General features: G+C 39.3%; 1 protein-coding gene across 1 annotated transcript in view; it reads left to right on the top strand.

Moving 5' to 3' along the window:
- The window catches only part of MSRA (methionine sulfoxide reductase A), a 297,786-nt gene that overhangs the window by 105,762 nt on the left and 175,050 nt on the right, over positions 1 to 16,974 (top strand). The window contains exon 2 of the mRNA XM_067294424.1: positions 14,718 to 14,786. Within this exon, the coding sequence (XP_067150525.1) occupies positions 14,718 to 14,786 (69 nt within the window). The remainder of the gene's footprint in view (positions 1 to 14,717; positions 14,787 to 16,974) is intronic.

Raw genomic sequence — 16,974 nt, 5'->3', positions numbered from 1 at the left:
GCTAGCTTCAGATAAGAAACAAATCTGGACCCTAAAATCCTGGACGAATTTATTTGACTTCAGATAAAAGTGAAAAAATAGTTTTGTTAAGCATGAAATATTTTATGATAAATTTCTAGTTACTAAGAAATGGGGTTATCAGCCTTAAAATACAGTAACTGTTCAAGATGGAGTTGTAGCAAATCTTTGTAATTCGGTTAACGAGTTCACGTTTCACCTTCAAATTTCTCTGTTAAAATCCCCTTCCCCATCCTCTCCAGATACAACAAAAGAAGCAATATCGTGTCTTTATTTCTTAAGGAGGACAGCACTTTGCCTAAGGTATATTTAAGGCTGGGGTGCATTTCTGAGACTTTGAGTCAGACGTATCTGTTTTTTAAGGAGATATAGATGGTTAATTGAAGCCCGTGTTCGCAGTACAGGTTTATAACACTGTTCTCCTCTCCCTTTGTTTTTACCATCAGATTACGAGCTTCTTCAAGGAGTAAAAACCCAGCTCCCTTTCTTGGAGAAGAAAAGCCACCCGGCCTAACCTTAGCGCTCCGCCATCCCGCCTTTGCTGTGCCAACAGGGGATATTAACAGCAAAAGGTTGGTGTTAGTCTGAAGCAGATTGCGAGGGGAGGCCTGGACCCGTCAAGCTTAGCTGAGCATTAGGCCTGGTCATTTATCACTGTCAGATGGGCGAGGGGGGGAAGAAGCGCTGGACCGTTCCCGCTCGTCTGCTGACTGACAGCTGCCTGGAGCCTAATGCAACCTCCGGGCAGATAATCTGCCATCGAGGGGGAGCGTGTAGGAGAGAGATACTCTATCACAGGCTGCACGCTGCTTCTCGCTCAAAGCCGCTGACATCTTCACAAGGGAAAGAAAAAGAAACGGCGGTCGTGCTTTAAGGCACCGGCGTGTGTTGTAATGCGTCGCTAAAACGGCGCGGCGCCTCATTTCCAAGGTTTCGCCCGGCTCCGTTTTTAAAAACAGGTTAGCGGCGGAGTGGAGACGTGCAGGCAGGCGCGGAAACGATAATGCGATGGCAATGTTCGGATGAGAAAAAGCGCTGTTTGTTTCGCCCCTTAATTTAATTCGCAGGACTGCAGATATGCTGCAAAACAGTGTCGTTTTATTTAAAAATAGCAAAAGCCACCCTGCCAAATATAGGCGTCTGAATAAGCCTACATATTTAAGGAACGTGAAAAATATCTTGTGATGCAAAAGTAAAATTAAAGCAATGAGAAGCTAATAAGTAAGGATTAATGCTATTTCCTGCAGTGTTTTGTGCAACAAATACTTCCAGTAGGTGCTAATTTGGAGCAATGCTCTGAAAAGCAGGCTCTTATACCAATATGCGAATATTCCATTTTCAGAAATTCTTGCTCTACCGCCTAATGAAGAATTCTGCGTCCTTAATTTTTGTCAGTCTTAAACTCAAGGTTTTAGTGTTTTTAATTTGCTATTATTTTTATTAACAGTATCTAATTTTGCTATTCATTACAAATCATATGCATTAACTTAACTGAGGAACATTTTAATTGAGCACTGCTGGAGATTTTCCAATAAATTAACATTACATACTTTTAACAGATGTCTGAATTAGACATTGTTATTAGACATTGTAATTAATAGAAGTATTACTCAAATTAAAATCTCAGAGCCTTAGAAAAATTAAATTGTAGGTGACTGAGTGATGTTACCTCGTTAATAGAGAGTGACTGTTGAATTCCCTCCATTGGGTTTTATTAGCCCAATAAACACACTTTTTTAAGTAGCTGAAGAGGCAGTTGGCCAAGTCCTTTGGTATAAGGGACTGGGAATAAAGACATGTTTTACCATTGACATTGTGAACTTTGAGAAGGTATTTGACCAGTCAGTGTGTCATTGGTAAAATATGTATAATAATACCTTTCTGGGATGTTGCAAAGTTTCAGTAATATTTGTTGGTGAGATTTTTTTACGTACAAAAATCACAATAGGCTGGTTGTCTACTCACTTGCATCTTCAAAATTATTTTTTCTGTTTTCATAGAGAACAAATGCAAAGCTGGTATAAAACCGTACGTTTGTGCAAGGAAGAACCAAACCCCTTAAAGGCACAAAGTGTTAATTAGTAGAAGGAGAAAAGTATGAGTGTGGCTTTTCCTTGGTATTGCCTCTCTGATTTCTGTGATGTGAAAACAGACATTGTGGTTGGAATTAATCTGACCAAATGTAGATGCCTTTGTCTGAGCTAGCCACCGTAGGCGCCTTCATATCAATGGGGAAAAATAGTCACCTGTAGGATAAGATTCGTCTCTACGTGGATGCCTAAAATCAGATGAGTTGTACAGTCCTGCATATTTCTGCCCTTTAGCTCGGGTGATTGAGGTGAGAGGACTCTTCCCCCTGGGTCAAGTTCTTCCATGATGCATTTCATAAAAAACCAAAGTAGTTAGTTATGCTTAGAATTACCTCATTAGCCTGAATGGCATGTTTTAGTGTAATATTAAAATACTCTAATATTAGTCAAAGGAGTGTATATATTGGGGAAGCAGGGTTTCTGTATATAAATCCCTCCTTAGGATAAGAGTGTTTGAGTTGTGTCTCTATGTACGCAATTAAAACTTTGCAAAACTGCTGCTTTACCATTTATCTACAAATTCACGGGCAGCCATGAGTTTCAAAAGGACTCTCCCACTTTGAACATGTTATGTGAGTGCCCAACAAAAATCATCTTGAGTTAAATTGTGAGAAGCTCTGGACATAAAAAGTCAATTACAGCTAGTTGGTATTAAGACACCCAGTATTAACTGGCGTAAGACCTGCCTGGTCTCGGATCGAACCCTCAGAGTGTGAGTGTCCTAAATCAAAAGTCACATTTAGAAGATTATTTATGTAAATATTAATGTGTAAAAGGAAATATTAAAAAAAGCAATGCACTGAAAAAGCAATTGGGGGATTTTACCATTAGGTCTGTCCTGTTTTCTATATCTAGCTTTTCATTTCACAGGCTAGCCTAGAATTTGGCATCTGTGTTGCTGCTTCACAGATCAGGAGATGTTGAGGCAAGCAGTCCAGGGAAGCATAGCAGCTGAGATCATATCCCCGCTTTGCAGTCTCTCTAAGAGAAGCACATGGGTTTCCACAGTCCGGCCATTACGAGAGTTCCGCTTATTTTCTCCCGTGAATCTGCCATCCTCCCCTCAGGCTGTAGTTCCTGCCCTTTTAGGCAGTTTTTTTCTTCATTTTCCTCAAGAAAGAGGAGGGTGAAAGCTCTTATTCCACACTCAGAAAACGGTCCTGTTCCTGAAGCTATATTGTCTCTCTCTGTGCTTCATTGCAGAATTTCTGCCTAGAGCTTTGTGCTGGTTTTCATTTTTCATGGTGTACACATGATGTCCCAGTTGAGTATCCAGTGCATGTTTTATTCATGTGCTTTTCACCCCTTCTCGGAGATCATTAATAAAGCTGCTAAATAAAGCTAGGCTTAACAACCATCCTTGCCACACCCCACTGGACATCTCCTCCCAACTCCGTTACACCGTGTTTATCATCGGCCTTTGTTCCAGATCTCTCCGTTTTTCAGCCTCTCTGATAGTGTTCTTATCCCAGCTGACTTAGATAAGGGTTTCAACTGTGATTTCAAAAGATATTGTCTCTAATTCTGAAATAAAGTCCGGTTGTGTTTTATCAGCCTCATTCACGTCCTACACTAACAACCAAATGCTGCTGGCACCGCCTGAAATGACACGGATCGTCTACACTGCACGGATAACTCAACGCCGCATTATGCTCCTGGTTTAGGGCTTTTTCTGTGCATTCGATGAATTGCGGATTGTTATAGGGAATATTTGCAAAAAGAGATGGTGTGCTGCTGTATTCTCTCATACAATGGGCTGCTGTGCTTTTGTAGGAGGGGATAATTATCAATCCCAGTTATTCAAAACCGATGCATTAGGTCTTACAGTCAATGCACTATTATTTTTATTATTTTTACTTGGATACCGCATTACTGATAGACAGCTGAAATCTCTATAGCTCAGTATACAGGCTGCCTGACTATACATTACATACAAGCAGGCTAGCTATTTTCAAGTTTTTCATGGAAACTCCCAACAAAGGAGAGGAGGTTTCAGGAAGCATCTGAGATAATGAAGTAGCTCTGTTTTTTTTTTATGGGGACCCGCTCCCTGATGTAAGGGGTTGTGCCACAGAAATCATGAGAAAAATTGTTAGAAAATGTAAGAGTGGTGGCTGGCATCTCTACCTGATCAGAGGTGGAATATGACATTCAGCTTGTGCGTGAAAGATGGTAGGCGCTGTAGGGCAGGAGGGCCTTGAAATTAGACAAGCAACTTATGTTTGATGCAATAGAGAAGGAATTTGAAGAGGAGAATGACATTGTCAAATTGATGGACTCGGAGAGTGTTCTTTGCGGCAGAATTCTTGATGAATTTTAGTGCTCCAGAGAAAAATGTGTTGCATTTGTCAAACCTAGAAGAAAGCATATTTTAGTAACTGAGATATGAGATAATGAGAACCTAAACAAAAGATTCACATGTGCAGGTAGGTAGTTGAGCCATATTGTAGAGGCATTATCAGGATAAAATCTTCAACATTTTGACATTGCATTATGTGAACATCTTCTTAGAAGAAAAATACATATTTGTACTTCTTATTTAACCTTAAATTTCTAAACATATATTTTCGTGTTCTCAGTTTCTTTCTCTCCAAACAGGCAGTCTCAAAGCATCGTTTTTAAAAATGAGATTTTCATGTTACATCATGACTCCAGGAATTAGGTTTTAGGGAAGTCAAATACTGTGATACTCACGATAATAACACAAGACTTGTCTATTCTGTGTACATAAGATGTTTCTGTCTGTGTTGCTTGTCTGAGCTGGGCGAGCGCTGTATTGATGAGAGGTCTATGACAACATTCCTGCAACAAAACTGCATATGAGACAGGCTACTTTCTAGCGACCGTTGTAGATAGGATCATATTCTTCTGCTATTATTTTGATCATGTTTTACTGTTAACATTTGTACTGGTTTACAACCCAGAATCTCCATTAGTGTCAAGGCTGTATTTTGCTGAATATGTGTATATAGACAGGTACGTGTAATCCTTCCACTGAATAGATGAAGCAATCTCAGTGATAATACTGCAGGTGATACAGGTGGATTAATCGGTCATTCTGGTTTCCGTATAATTAGTGCTGAGAAATTGATGCTACCGGATGTGATTCATTTCATCCTGAAGAAGACATCCAAAATATGTCAGATGAATCATCACAGAAGTGTCTGCTACTTTCCAGAGTATAAAGGGATCCTAGATTGAATACTCATATGTGGACATCCACTGTAGATGCTTAAAGCTATGTAGAATGATTCCCAGTCTGAGTATACTTAATTTAGCCTTAATGAATCTACCTAAAAACTCAAAGTTAAATGCATGACCTACACAAAGAAGCAGAAAATATGTCAAGCAGCACGTAGTTACAGTCAAAATATGTACAATTTTTTTTTAATCTAGGTCTCATGTACTGTGTGTGTGCGTGGGGCGTTTGTGCATGAAAGTCCCATAAAGGTCAGTGTTTTGGTCTCCTGGAAAGCAATAAGGCCTGTTGTCTGTATTGTTTCTAGAGGACCTTCTTCTGCCCACACCCCAAACACTGCATATCCCTGATCCTTTTACTCCAAACCCCAGTGTCCTCTGTCCCAGCTGCCATGTACCCACTGCCCCATGCCCAGGATTTACATCAGCTTTCCCTGCAGTTTCATGCAGAGCCCTCCAGCCGGCTCTTTCCACTGCCCTACGCACGTCCCTGCAGCCTTCCCGATATCTACCCCGTTGCACATGTGGTCTGCAATGACCTTGCAGCCCATCTACCCTTTAACACTCCACAGACTGCTTCCCTTGTGGTCTATAGCTGCATGACATACTGCTTCCTATTAGCACAGTCACACAACCACAGGCGCAGCTGTTCTGCCACTAATCTGCAAACCCCAGTAGACTGGAAACTTCAAATTTGTTGTTTTTCCACCTCTACATCTCCACTGCCCTATCGTAAAGAAATGAATTAATTTTCATTTTTAAAAACTTATTTCCCTGTCATTCCTGTTTATACATTTCCCAGTAAGGTGCAGAACAAAATCCGTGTGTGATAATCCAGCCTATGTTCATTAAACAGAACCTATGTTTTTTGAGGAGTCCATGTGTTTTGGGTTCCGAACTGACACACTGTGCTAAGATGCATCATGTTTAGTAGCATCAATCAGTTCATTCGTAGTAATCTGTTTGATAGAATGGATGCCACAGAACCCAGTGTGTCACATTGCGAGACATCATCTCAAGAATACATTTCAAAACTGTTTTCAGCTGCCATTCTTCCTCCCATGACCTATTTTAACACGTAGAAGGTTATTTATTTTTAAACAAAGTTTTTAACGTAATATTTTTCATCAAACGATATCAGGTTAAGATTAATAGGAGTTGGGAACCATGGTGTGAGCAAAATAGCACAATACTACAAATAGTTGTAAGAAGGGAATTACCGTTATGTAGCTGACCTCTGTTTTTAATTGGTAATGAGTTGACAGCTGATCTCTACTGACTGAGGGAGGATGACAGAACTACAGAAATGAGAGGTGAAAGAAACCCAGTAGATCATGTACGCCATCTCTCTGCCAATGCTGAGAACCAAAATGACTTGCCAGATTTGGAAACATAAATGGCTGGAGTCGGGCAGCGATGTCCCCATGCTGAAAACATCCTTTGGGAGGTAAAGTGATTCGAAACATAACACTTGGGGTTTCATCTGATATGACATTAGATTTTTTTATTATACAGGAACTTGCAGAACTGACAGTTCTGCTCATTGAACTAGACCTGAAAATAGAGAAGAGCTTCTATTTCATCACCAGCCGTGAAGAATTTATGGGCAAAATCCTGCCATAAATTACACGTCTAATACCACTATTAGCTCCACAGAGGCCTGAAGTATCTGAGAGCAGCCGTGTCCCTCATGTGGCTCTCTTTAGTCCTCTAAGAGCATGCCCCTAGTGAAGCTACGTTTTCATGGATTTTTCCATTGAGTAGATTTGAAATCCCCAGAACGGTGAAGAGAGGCTCCACCTTCAGGGACAAGTATGAATGGATGTTTTTAGACAGTTTAGTCTGGGAATGGGGGAATTCAGTAGATAATTCCTATTCCTTCAGCAGGACCACCTACAAGCTTTCTCTTTCACAGCCAGGCTTCCCCTCCGTTCTTTCCAGATCATTGTGAAACCATCTCAAAAGCATTTTCTGATTTCCAGAAGATCTTGGGAGAGGGAAAGGATATAAATAAGATGAAAGATTTCTCCTCTGTCTGAAGACATAAAGACTTGGTTCAATATTAATGATTACAAAAGTCCTATCCTTCTACAATTTATTAAATCCTCATATATGACATAGTTTGATATATACTACATAATATAGTAATGTGATATATACTACATGGATGACTTCGCTTGGCATACTCATTAGATATCAGATTAGAGAACTGAAAACTTTGTTAAGGAAATATCTTCAGGACAATGAAACAGGCAGATGGTGAAAAGTTTTGCTTTTATGCTTTTGTCTGAAAGAACTACTAAGCTAACTCTTAGAATAACTGACAGAGTAATCCAAATAGCTATTTTGATCAAACTTTGTCAGCCATGCCTGCTGAGGATGATAGGACAAAAAAAGAAACGTTCTGGCTCTGTGACAACCAGGCTTTCAAACCAGAATTTAGTCAGATTGGCCTCAAATGGGATGAATCAACTGTTAAAAGATTTAACGGAGATTTAGCAATTTAAAAAGATTTTAAAAGATTTAGCAATTGCTGTTAAAAGATTTAGCAGAGGTAATGTGCAGTGAAGAAAAATAAACCATCTTGGTATTTATTGGGACTTTTGAAAGCAAAACTAGTCAAAATCAACAAAGCGCTAATTAGAAACTCAAATTTGCTAACTAATCCCTGAAAGAACTACTCCCTGAATGAAAAGTCAGGCTTCAAAGTCCGTATTTAAGTAGATAAATGAATGACCTGTCTTTCAAAAGTGCTAGCCAGTCGTGGCTTCAGTGAAGTCAACAGAAATTCTGGAGGCCCAGAACTTTTTGGAATCAGGTAATTGATTTTAGGTACCTGATTTTAGGCAGAAATACCAGAAAAATCCAATCCCTGTTTTCTAAGCCAGGTGAATAAAGTGCAACGAAGCTCTTATCAGACAACATGTAAACAGACTGAAATGGAGTTATTTTTTAAAGATACTGAGTAAGTCTTCTCCGTGAAAGTGGGAATAACATGTTTGTTACTGTCTTTTAATTCAACAGGCCACGTAGCCTAAAGAAAGTGTACGCTGTAGTAGAGTTAGTTCACTTTTAATAAGTTCTGCCTATAGACTTCAATATAGCTACTGTAAAGGATATAAGTATTAGAAAAAAAACAACAGGTATCTACTTTATTCTCTGCTGCAATGTATGTGGTTAAATTACAAAGAAAACATTTGGTTGGAAAATGGGGAAAAGCGAGGCTAATTTCTCTTCCTTTGAACTGAGTTTTCATGTGTCACCTGTGTTGAAATTTTACCCAAGGGCACTGACGTCCTCATTTTTACTCCTTAGTCTTCTTTGACTTAGGGCTTCTTCTCTTTGGTGACATTTACAGACCTTTTACTCATTAGATGCTAAATGGTAACATTACACCGATAAACTTCCGTCATTTTTTCTAAATGTTACAATCTTTCACTGGAAATAAAAATTAGATAGTTTCTTGTTTATAAGACTGAAAAGAAGCCCACTGGCCTTCAATTATGTGCTGTATATTGATGGTGCCCAGCAGTAAAAAGTGTTATATGGAAAAGCAGTGGGGGATGATCAGGCCTGATAGCCCATGTATCTCGCAGTTGGTTACCAATCATGACATGAGGAGCTTTTGCTGAACGTCTTCCTTCTCACAAAGCAGTTCTCTTGGCTTTTGCTACAGGTTGGAGTGGTTGTTACATCCGTTTTCAGACTGCTGATAATTCTGTCTTCTCCTAAAGCAGTAAAACTTTCTCAGCCAGCAACGGAGCAATGAGTCTGACCTCTTCTCCGTGCAGCGTTCGTTTTGCTGTGGTCTTTCTGAAATGCGCCAGCTCAGACACCGAAGTTAAACTTGGACATCCAATGAATTTTTAAATAAAAGAACGTACCAGCTATAGGTTAACATGAAAGTTATTCATCTCTTTTCATGTTATGAGCAGAGTTTTCAAATGGCGTCTGTCATCCTACGTCTCATTACTTGCTCAAGAGAGGTGGAGCTGTGGGTATGGATGAAATACTCCTTTCACGTCCAAAATTTAAAAGGAGGCATTTAAATAACTTGCTTATTCAATGATGAACTATTTTCTTCACCCCTGTTTATTTAGATGAAAGCAGTCTTACTCACACAGACCTAGCTCTAAGTTAATATGCCCCTGTGATTCTGTGATTCTGTGATTTATTTCCTGTAAACTGTCGTTTAAAATGAATATGGCAACTATGATGAATATTATATGTTCCCACCACGTGCAGCTACCCCTTTGTAAAGTGAGCGGCGGTTTTATGCTTCTCTGGTGCCCACCTACTTTGTGCCTCGTATGCCACTTCACGAAAAACAACCACTTAGCTTTTTCAATAACTGTTTTGCTAAGTTCTCGTATCCCCTGGCCTGCTCACTCTGTCATCTGCCAGAGATCTGCGGCCCCTCCGTGCACGTGGATAAACAGCAGGGTGAGCGTTTGGTGTCGCCAGCGGAGAAGAAACCACCAGCAGTGGTGGTGGGAAGGTAAGTGTAGGAGAAAGTGTCTAGGGCAAAGCAGGTGGGGAAATCACTCAAGCAGCAGCTGATTTGCTTGAGGACATTCCTCCATCCCTGCACTGCCTACCCTCCTTCCTCCCTCTGCTCCCACATGCTCATCGCTCTAGGCAGAGCTCCCGCTTGCGCTGAATTGCCGGTGTAGTTGTGCTGAGTCCTGGGCCAGAAGACTCTGGTAGGAGATGGAGGCGGCTCATGGTAATTGGTTAATCAGCTATTTTCGATTCGCTTCCTGGCTGTGCTTACCATGGAAAATTAACAGTCCTTGTGTATAAATGTGACCCCTGCTCCGGGATTAATTTGATTATGCGAGAATCTCAGTTTTCGTTTAAAAATAATAACATTCTGGCCGCTCTGATGCAGCAAGTTCGGAGATGTAGTCTAAATGTTCCCTAATGGTTTAAAAACCAAAAGGCAAATATGAGGAATAAATGAATCTATTACTAAAAAAAAAAAAAAGAAGTGTTTTTAAATCTGTCTTGTGATTGCTTGTGAGTGAATATTTTGAGACCAGAAAATTTCTGATTTGCGCTCAGTGCTGCATCAGCAGTCTCCGAAAGTCAAATCTTTTTAAGGCTGCTTCATTTGGGTCCGCAAATATAGAGCTCATCTTAATTTAATGACTTCTGGTCTCTTAACCTAGGGTTCCACTCAGTTATATGTTGACATCTTCATTTATGCATTAAGCCTTGTGTAGACTTTCTGCACTGCTAAGCTCAGTCTCTGTGTAACTTCCATTTGATCGGTGTTACTGGGAGAGGATTTGGCCTGCAATGACCGGCTGCACTGCAGTACACCAGTGCTTTGCGTATTTAAGAAAGCAGCACAAACTTCAGTTTCTAGTAATTACAAGTTCTATTCTGTTAATAGGCCTGATAAGTGCAATAAATTTTGTGGCAACGGCTTTATTAGGAATTTAATTTAATGGAAGTGGGTCTTTTTTAATGCAGCTTTAATTTTCCTCTGGGCTTATACATAATAGCAGATCAGTAAGTCAGTTTAGAACGTAAGTCAGGCTGATTTAAAAGGAAATATTCATATAAAACTTTCTCATTTGAACTTCTGTGGTTAAATTTATCTATTACTGATGTGATACCATTGACATACATAGAACTGCAAAGATAAATGAAGTGCCTACTAATAAATTAAAATGTGCTAGAGAACAGGTCCAGGCACTGGAACTTGATTGTCTGCGCTGTTAAATTGCTAAGATGGGACCTGACATGATTTTGGCCAGGCTAATTAACACTCTCTCAAACAGTTCCTAGAAATGACTTGTTTATTTTAATAGTTTACTTGTACAGATATAGCCTAAGCCATGAATTTAATCAGTGTGGACAGAACTTGACTGAATTCAGTGAATCTTTAACAAAAGGACAATTGTGGGACTAAGTTGGAAAATATTGTGTGATAGGTTGCAAAGGCTGGAAAATACTGAAGTATTGAGGTCTGGTTTAGCAACTTTTCATTATTTTTTCCATATATTATCCTGTTTCACGGAGACAGAGAAAGGAATCTAAGAATTATATCTATAAAACTCAAGAGACTGTAAGAAAAGAGGGCCAGGCACTGCATCTAACTAAAAAAGACTTTGCCTGAAGCTAAAGTTGAATGTCAAGACCTCCAGGGCGTTTTGCTTTCAGCGCGCACTCTTTCTGTTCGGCAGGGACCAACGTACGTTGCAGACCAGATCTTTCAGGCTTAGTTTGAGAAATAGTAAGGAGAATTCCCGCAGTAGAGGATGAACAAGCTCTTGGCGGTTTTGCGAGGAAGTCCCTCCTAGTTTGGTCGTGAAGTTATGTTCACGGAAATGCTGACAGCTTGAAAACCTGTCAGTAAAACAGAAAGAAAAAGTTATTGCTAATAACCCTGGGGATCAAGGAGATCAAGAAGATGACATAAAGATATCCGTGGCCTGCCAATCCTGGTTTTCCAAGTGCCTGAATGCTGTTGTAATCCATGGAAGGATTTGCACTGTAAACATTGGCAGTGTTAGGGCGAAACACGTGTTTTCACCACTAAGAAGTGGAAGGTAACTTCTCACAGTCAGTTCAGTGTTCACTGATATTCATTCCACTTCCCCTAACAGTAGTTTTTATCATATAAATTGTCAGCTGTTGACTCTGGAACGATGATGAGCTTTGAAAAACAGTATGTTGTTTCTGTTGTCAAGTTATAGGGAAAGCTCTTCTAATTTTTTTCTGATTCTGTAGGACCAAGGTATTTCTGATTTTTCTAGTGCTTCTCAACCCCACTTGAAAGTGAGAATTGCAGCTTCTTTTTGGACAAGAAAAGCTTTGCAGTAAAAGAAGCCAAACGGTAATGTTCTTTGAAGAACGCAGTTGTTGAGAGGCTCTTTATACTTGCAGCATTGTTTCTTTCTTCCTAAAATTGAATGTATGTTTTGTGAAAGTCCATGCACATTTTGTCTATTTTTTGCTATTCAGTGCATGTGGGAAGGGTCAGGGAATACTGGAAAAACTGTAAAACAAAATATTAAGGACAAGAAAATGAATTCTTTTATCCAGCTAAAATCTTTGAAACTAAAGTATGAAAACAATTGAAAACAGCTTGTGAAAATAGTGTTTTCATTCAAGCACTGCTTGCCTCTAAAGGTAAAAGTTTAATTTTAATATATTTAAAGCCTCATTGGTTGAAATGATACCTACTTCATACATCACATCATTTGCGTCGTTCACTCTTTAAATGAAGGCAGATGTCAGGATTAGTGGAGGGTTAGTTTATTTAATCTCGCTTCATGTTTCATAATTTTTCTGAATGTTGGTTCATCTCAGACAGTTATAGATCATGTTGGTAATATAAGCTGATAGCTAAAGAGATGGAAACCTTATACAGCGCTGGTCATATCACTCCCACTCTGGAACCTCCCAACAATTTCCTTCCTGAAGCTGCTCTCTTGACTTGAATGGTACAGGGCCTTCAATCTTCCTAAATTCAAGTGATTGACTTCATACGTTCTCCTGCTCCGACTGCAAATAACCCTGATTTCACCCCTCATTATCTGTTGATAAATGCTTGATGCCAGCTGGGATTAATATTGCGATACACCTCCCTGCTAATGAAAAATCCTGCTCTCCGAGAAGTCGCAAGGCAATCCCGGGTTCTCCGTTCTCTACTGCAGGAAGTAAAGTAGTGCCATACTGAGGAAATCCCTTAGCTTTCCCTCTGGAAAATATTCAGTGAACAGAAACCTATTTTTTTCAGTCCAGGCTATTTTATTCCTTTCCACTACTACTGACAATGTCTCTTAGAAGTATGTGGTCTGAAAATGAAGGTGGGGATGTCAGTGAAAATGAGTGGGAATATTCTGTCATGAATATTCTATTTTATTTGGAGCTTAGAGAGCTCTCTTTCACTTTATACATACATCCTTGTTTATACCATAATGATAAGCATATGTTATCCCAAGGAGTAGAGTTTTCTGTATGCTGAGGAAAGTACATTAGGATGAAAGGAAAGTATATTGGGATGTAAAGACTATATTATTCCAAAGAAGTTTGGAAACTGGGTAGGTTTCTAGCCCATGTGAGCCCTCTTGGCACAGAGGGAGTAAAACTAGGCTTCTACTCCTTTCTTGCGTGGAAATCACCCCTGCGAGCACCAGCAATGCCAGAGTATTGCACTTTCCTATATGCATTGTACCTTAACATCGAAAGTCTCAGTCTCTATTTGGCTTCCATGCACATGCTTTTATAGGTGTTCTGGTTTCTGGCTTTCTCCAGTGTACTTGCACAAGGATATATAACTTAGTCTTAAATTGTAGCTCACAGTAGACATCTGCCTACTTCCACAGACTAGAAGATTTCCCCAAGTCTGGCTCTTCTGTAGAGAAAATGGTTTTTCAGCTGAGAATGGGTAGCCAGAGTGGCCAGAAAAGACCCATTTAACTAAAGTAAACCTCAAAAGTAGCAGCTTTTCAGACTCTGTGAAAATAATGGATGCAGTTTTGATAATTTATTGTCATACATCAAATTTTTCTGAGAACACTGGAAGAAATCCGATCAGAGCATAAAGGAAACGTCCTGTGTGAAAAACGGTTCACTTCAGAGGCATGGCTGGAGCTGGAAGATACTTGGGTTGCCAGCACTAAGTCACGGAGAACAGGTTGCGCTGTACCTTTTGGTGGAACTGATATCAGACTTGCATTTCATGATCCGTGGAGCTAGTGAAAAACAAGCCTGTGCCCTTTCCTCTCCCCTCTTGATTTAGCTTTAGTTAATGGAAGAGCAGTTGTATTTCATCCATAACGTGGTTTCCAGTGATGGCAATAATTTAATAGTCTTAAAACAATACAAGGTGTGAGTACCGTAAAGTGAAAACTGAAACAGCTATGTACGCTCTGGTTGGAATGGATGTGACATTAGAGTATGCTGTATGAATATTTGTTTTAGCTAATGGATTGCTAGTGCAGCAAATACTCGCAGTTCATGTGTGATCGTATCAGAAGCCTTGTGGTTGAAGACGAACGTGTCCCAGCAGCAACAGAGAATTATGCTTTCCCTGCTTTCTCTGGTTGCATGAGGAAAGTGCGCTCGACCTGTGACGGTGATTGTTACTATATGGTTCTCTATATGTACGTGTCACCTTAGTATCCGCTGACTTGTCCTCACCGTGAAACTGAAATATAACTCCTGTTTAAATCCTGGGACCTGCTGAGGATGATACTTTTGAGACACAGGCCCAGAGACTATGAAATCCCAGGTGCTAATGAATTGCACAAGTGATCTTTGATAAATCGGACTTCAGGTTTCAATAAGAAGGAACAGTCGTGTTTCAATAAGAAAGAACAGTTGTGTTTTTATGCAGAGTATATGTTCTATTACATTCTGACTTTACTGGTTTTTTTTTTTTTTTTCTTTTAGATAAACATCATGTCAGTGGAAACAGAATGGTAGAACCTTTCCCAGAGGGAACACAGATGGTTGTGTTTGGTAAGATATCAGCTTTAAAAGAATAGCTCTAAAATGTATAATGTTACTGCATGCCAAATTTCTTGATTTCAGCCTAGGTCCTTAGAGTTTCTCAATCTGGACTGCTATTGCCGTTTTCTAATCACTGCAATCAGCTAGAGCCACTCATGACTCTGGGATACACCCATGCCCAAAGTATTTTGCTGAGTTATACAAACCAAATATTTAATCCCTTATTTTGTTCCGTCCACATTCCCAAATATTAGCTTTTTATGTTTAAATCCTGTAAAACAGTTCGTTAGTTTAAACAGAACTCTATAAAGATGATCCATGACTCTCCAGACCTTAAGTCATGCGAGGAACTCAAACTGTTGGGTGGAAAGCTTTATCTACTGTACTTGCAGAGCTGTTACCACCTCCGTGCCCCCCGACCAAACCTGCTGTTTTGTACTTTGTGACTAATCCCATAGGCTTCCTGACAGCTGAGCTGGAAAGCTGGGTAGTTATGCATGAGATATTACAAATACAATGAAAAATAATAGTCTATGAATATGTAATTTGTTGAACCCTTCTGTAAAACTTCAAAAAAGTATTTCTCTGGAGAGATGAGGAGTTACTTCTAGAAGAAATAGACTTCCTAAGATATATCAGAATCATCTGCCTTTTACTGACATATATAGACTTTACCCAAATCTGGAAATAGTCAGATTTAGAGTTCTCATTAAAGAATGTACTACTCTTAGTCCTTAAGAGCAAGCCTATGGAATTAAATAGGAAAGAAAAAAGCAGATTCTTAGGACAATTATTCCTAAAACTTATTGTTACAGAGAATGAAAAATTTCCCAAACCTGTTTTGAACCATAATATTGAATTGTTTAGAAAAGATATAATACCCTATAAACTTCTATGGGATGGTACAAAAGTGTCTTAGGAAATTTATTATATCCAATTAAACCTTTTCCTGTGATCTAGGAGTAAATATAAAATCACTACTTGATACATCTGCTGTATCACCTAGACTGGTGGAATTGTAACTCATAATAAGCACAAGTCAGGTATATAAAGCAGTCTTCACTTTTTGAGCTGGGCCCATTTTCATAAAATACCTATAAATATTGGCACCTGCAAGGCTATATGTGTAACAACAAAGAATGAAGGATATATATATATAAAAACGGAGGATGTACCCTGGAAAGCAGTGGTTCTGAGGAGCAATGCCCCCATAATATGTCACAAAAACAATAAATGGAACCTTCAGATATTTGATCAGGGATATAGTGCGTAGGTGTTAGTAGACAATTTTACACACGTGTTATGCAGTGTTTCTGAGTCAGGTACTAAAATATTGCATACATTTCACGTTCAGTTGAGTAATTAGAGTTCATTAACAACAGTCGCGAAAAAAACACCCACTGAAACAAACTATGGAAGGAACCAAGACAATCTACGTGTCGTCATGTCTTCAGATATGGACTGGGAGAAGTAGTTGATACCTGACCATAGGTTTCAGATGTCCTAGGGCCCCCAAGCTACTGGCTGCCAAGCCAGAGGGATGGAGATCTCCTATAGTTCTGCAGTGTGGATGTCTCAGAAATCCTAGAGCATCCAGCGTGGAGCTAGGCACTTGTGTCAGGCACCTAAATCACCCGAGATGCTTCCTGAGGTTATGCATCAATAGAAAACACATTATTGATCTCTATAAAGGGAAAAGTAGTAGAAATTATCTTCCCTACATGATACGGTAGATCACATTAGATAATCTAATCATCCTTACTGACATTAAAGGTTATGAATCTATATTTTACAGGAGAAAGTAGTTTATGTCAATATGGCATTTTCTCAGTCATTGAGCTCAGCGACAATGATCTGGTCTAATTTAGAAAAAGAAAAGACATCGCATAAATGTTTCAAAAACCTGAACAGTGTCTGAAAGTTCTTATATAATAACAGTTTGCTTATCTGCCTGGAATAAATTGTTGATCATAATCTGTTTTCAAATAGAGCTGTGTTCACATCTGAAATATTTAGCAATTCTGTGTAGAATGCAAAGGGCTGTTAGCCATGGGCACTAATTTATTACTCCAAAAATGATCTTTTCAATTAATTATTGTAAAAAATCATAGTAAGAATTAACTTTCTTGTGGCGCTAATATTTCTGTAGATACCATGGTTTAAGAAGAGAAACAGTTTGTGATAGGAGTATTTTTAG

This window comes from Apteryx mantelli, chromosome 3, assembly GCF_036417845.1.
Source record: "Apteryx mantelli isolate bAptMan1 chromosome 3, bAptMan1.hap1, whole genome shotgun sequence".
NCBI lineage: Eukaryota > Metazoa > Chordata > Aves > Apterygiformes > Apterygidae > Apteryx > Apteryx mantelli.
This window is presented reverse-complemented; position numbering and strand designations above follow the sequence as displayed.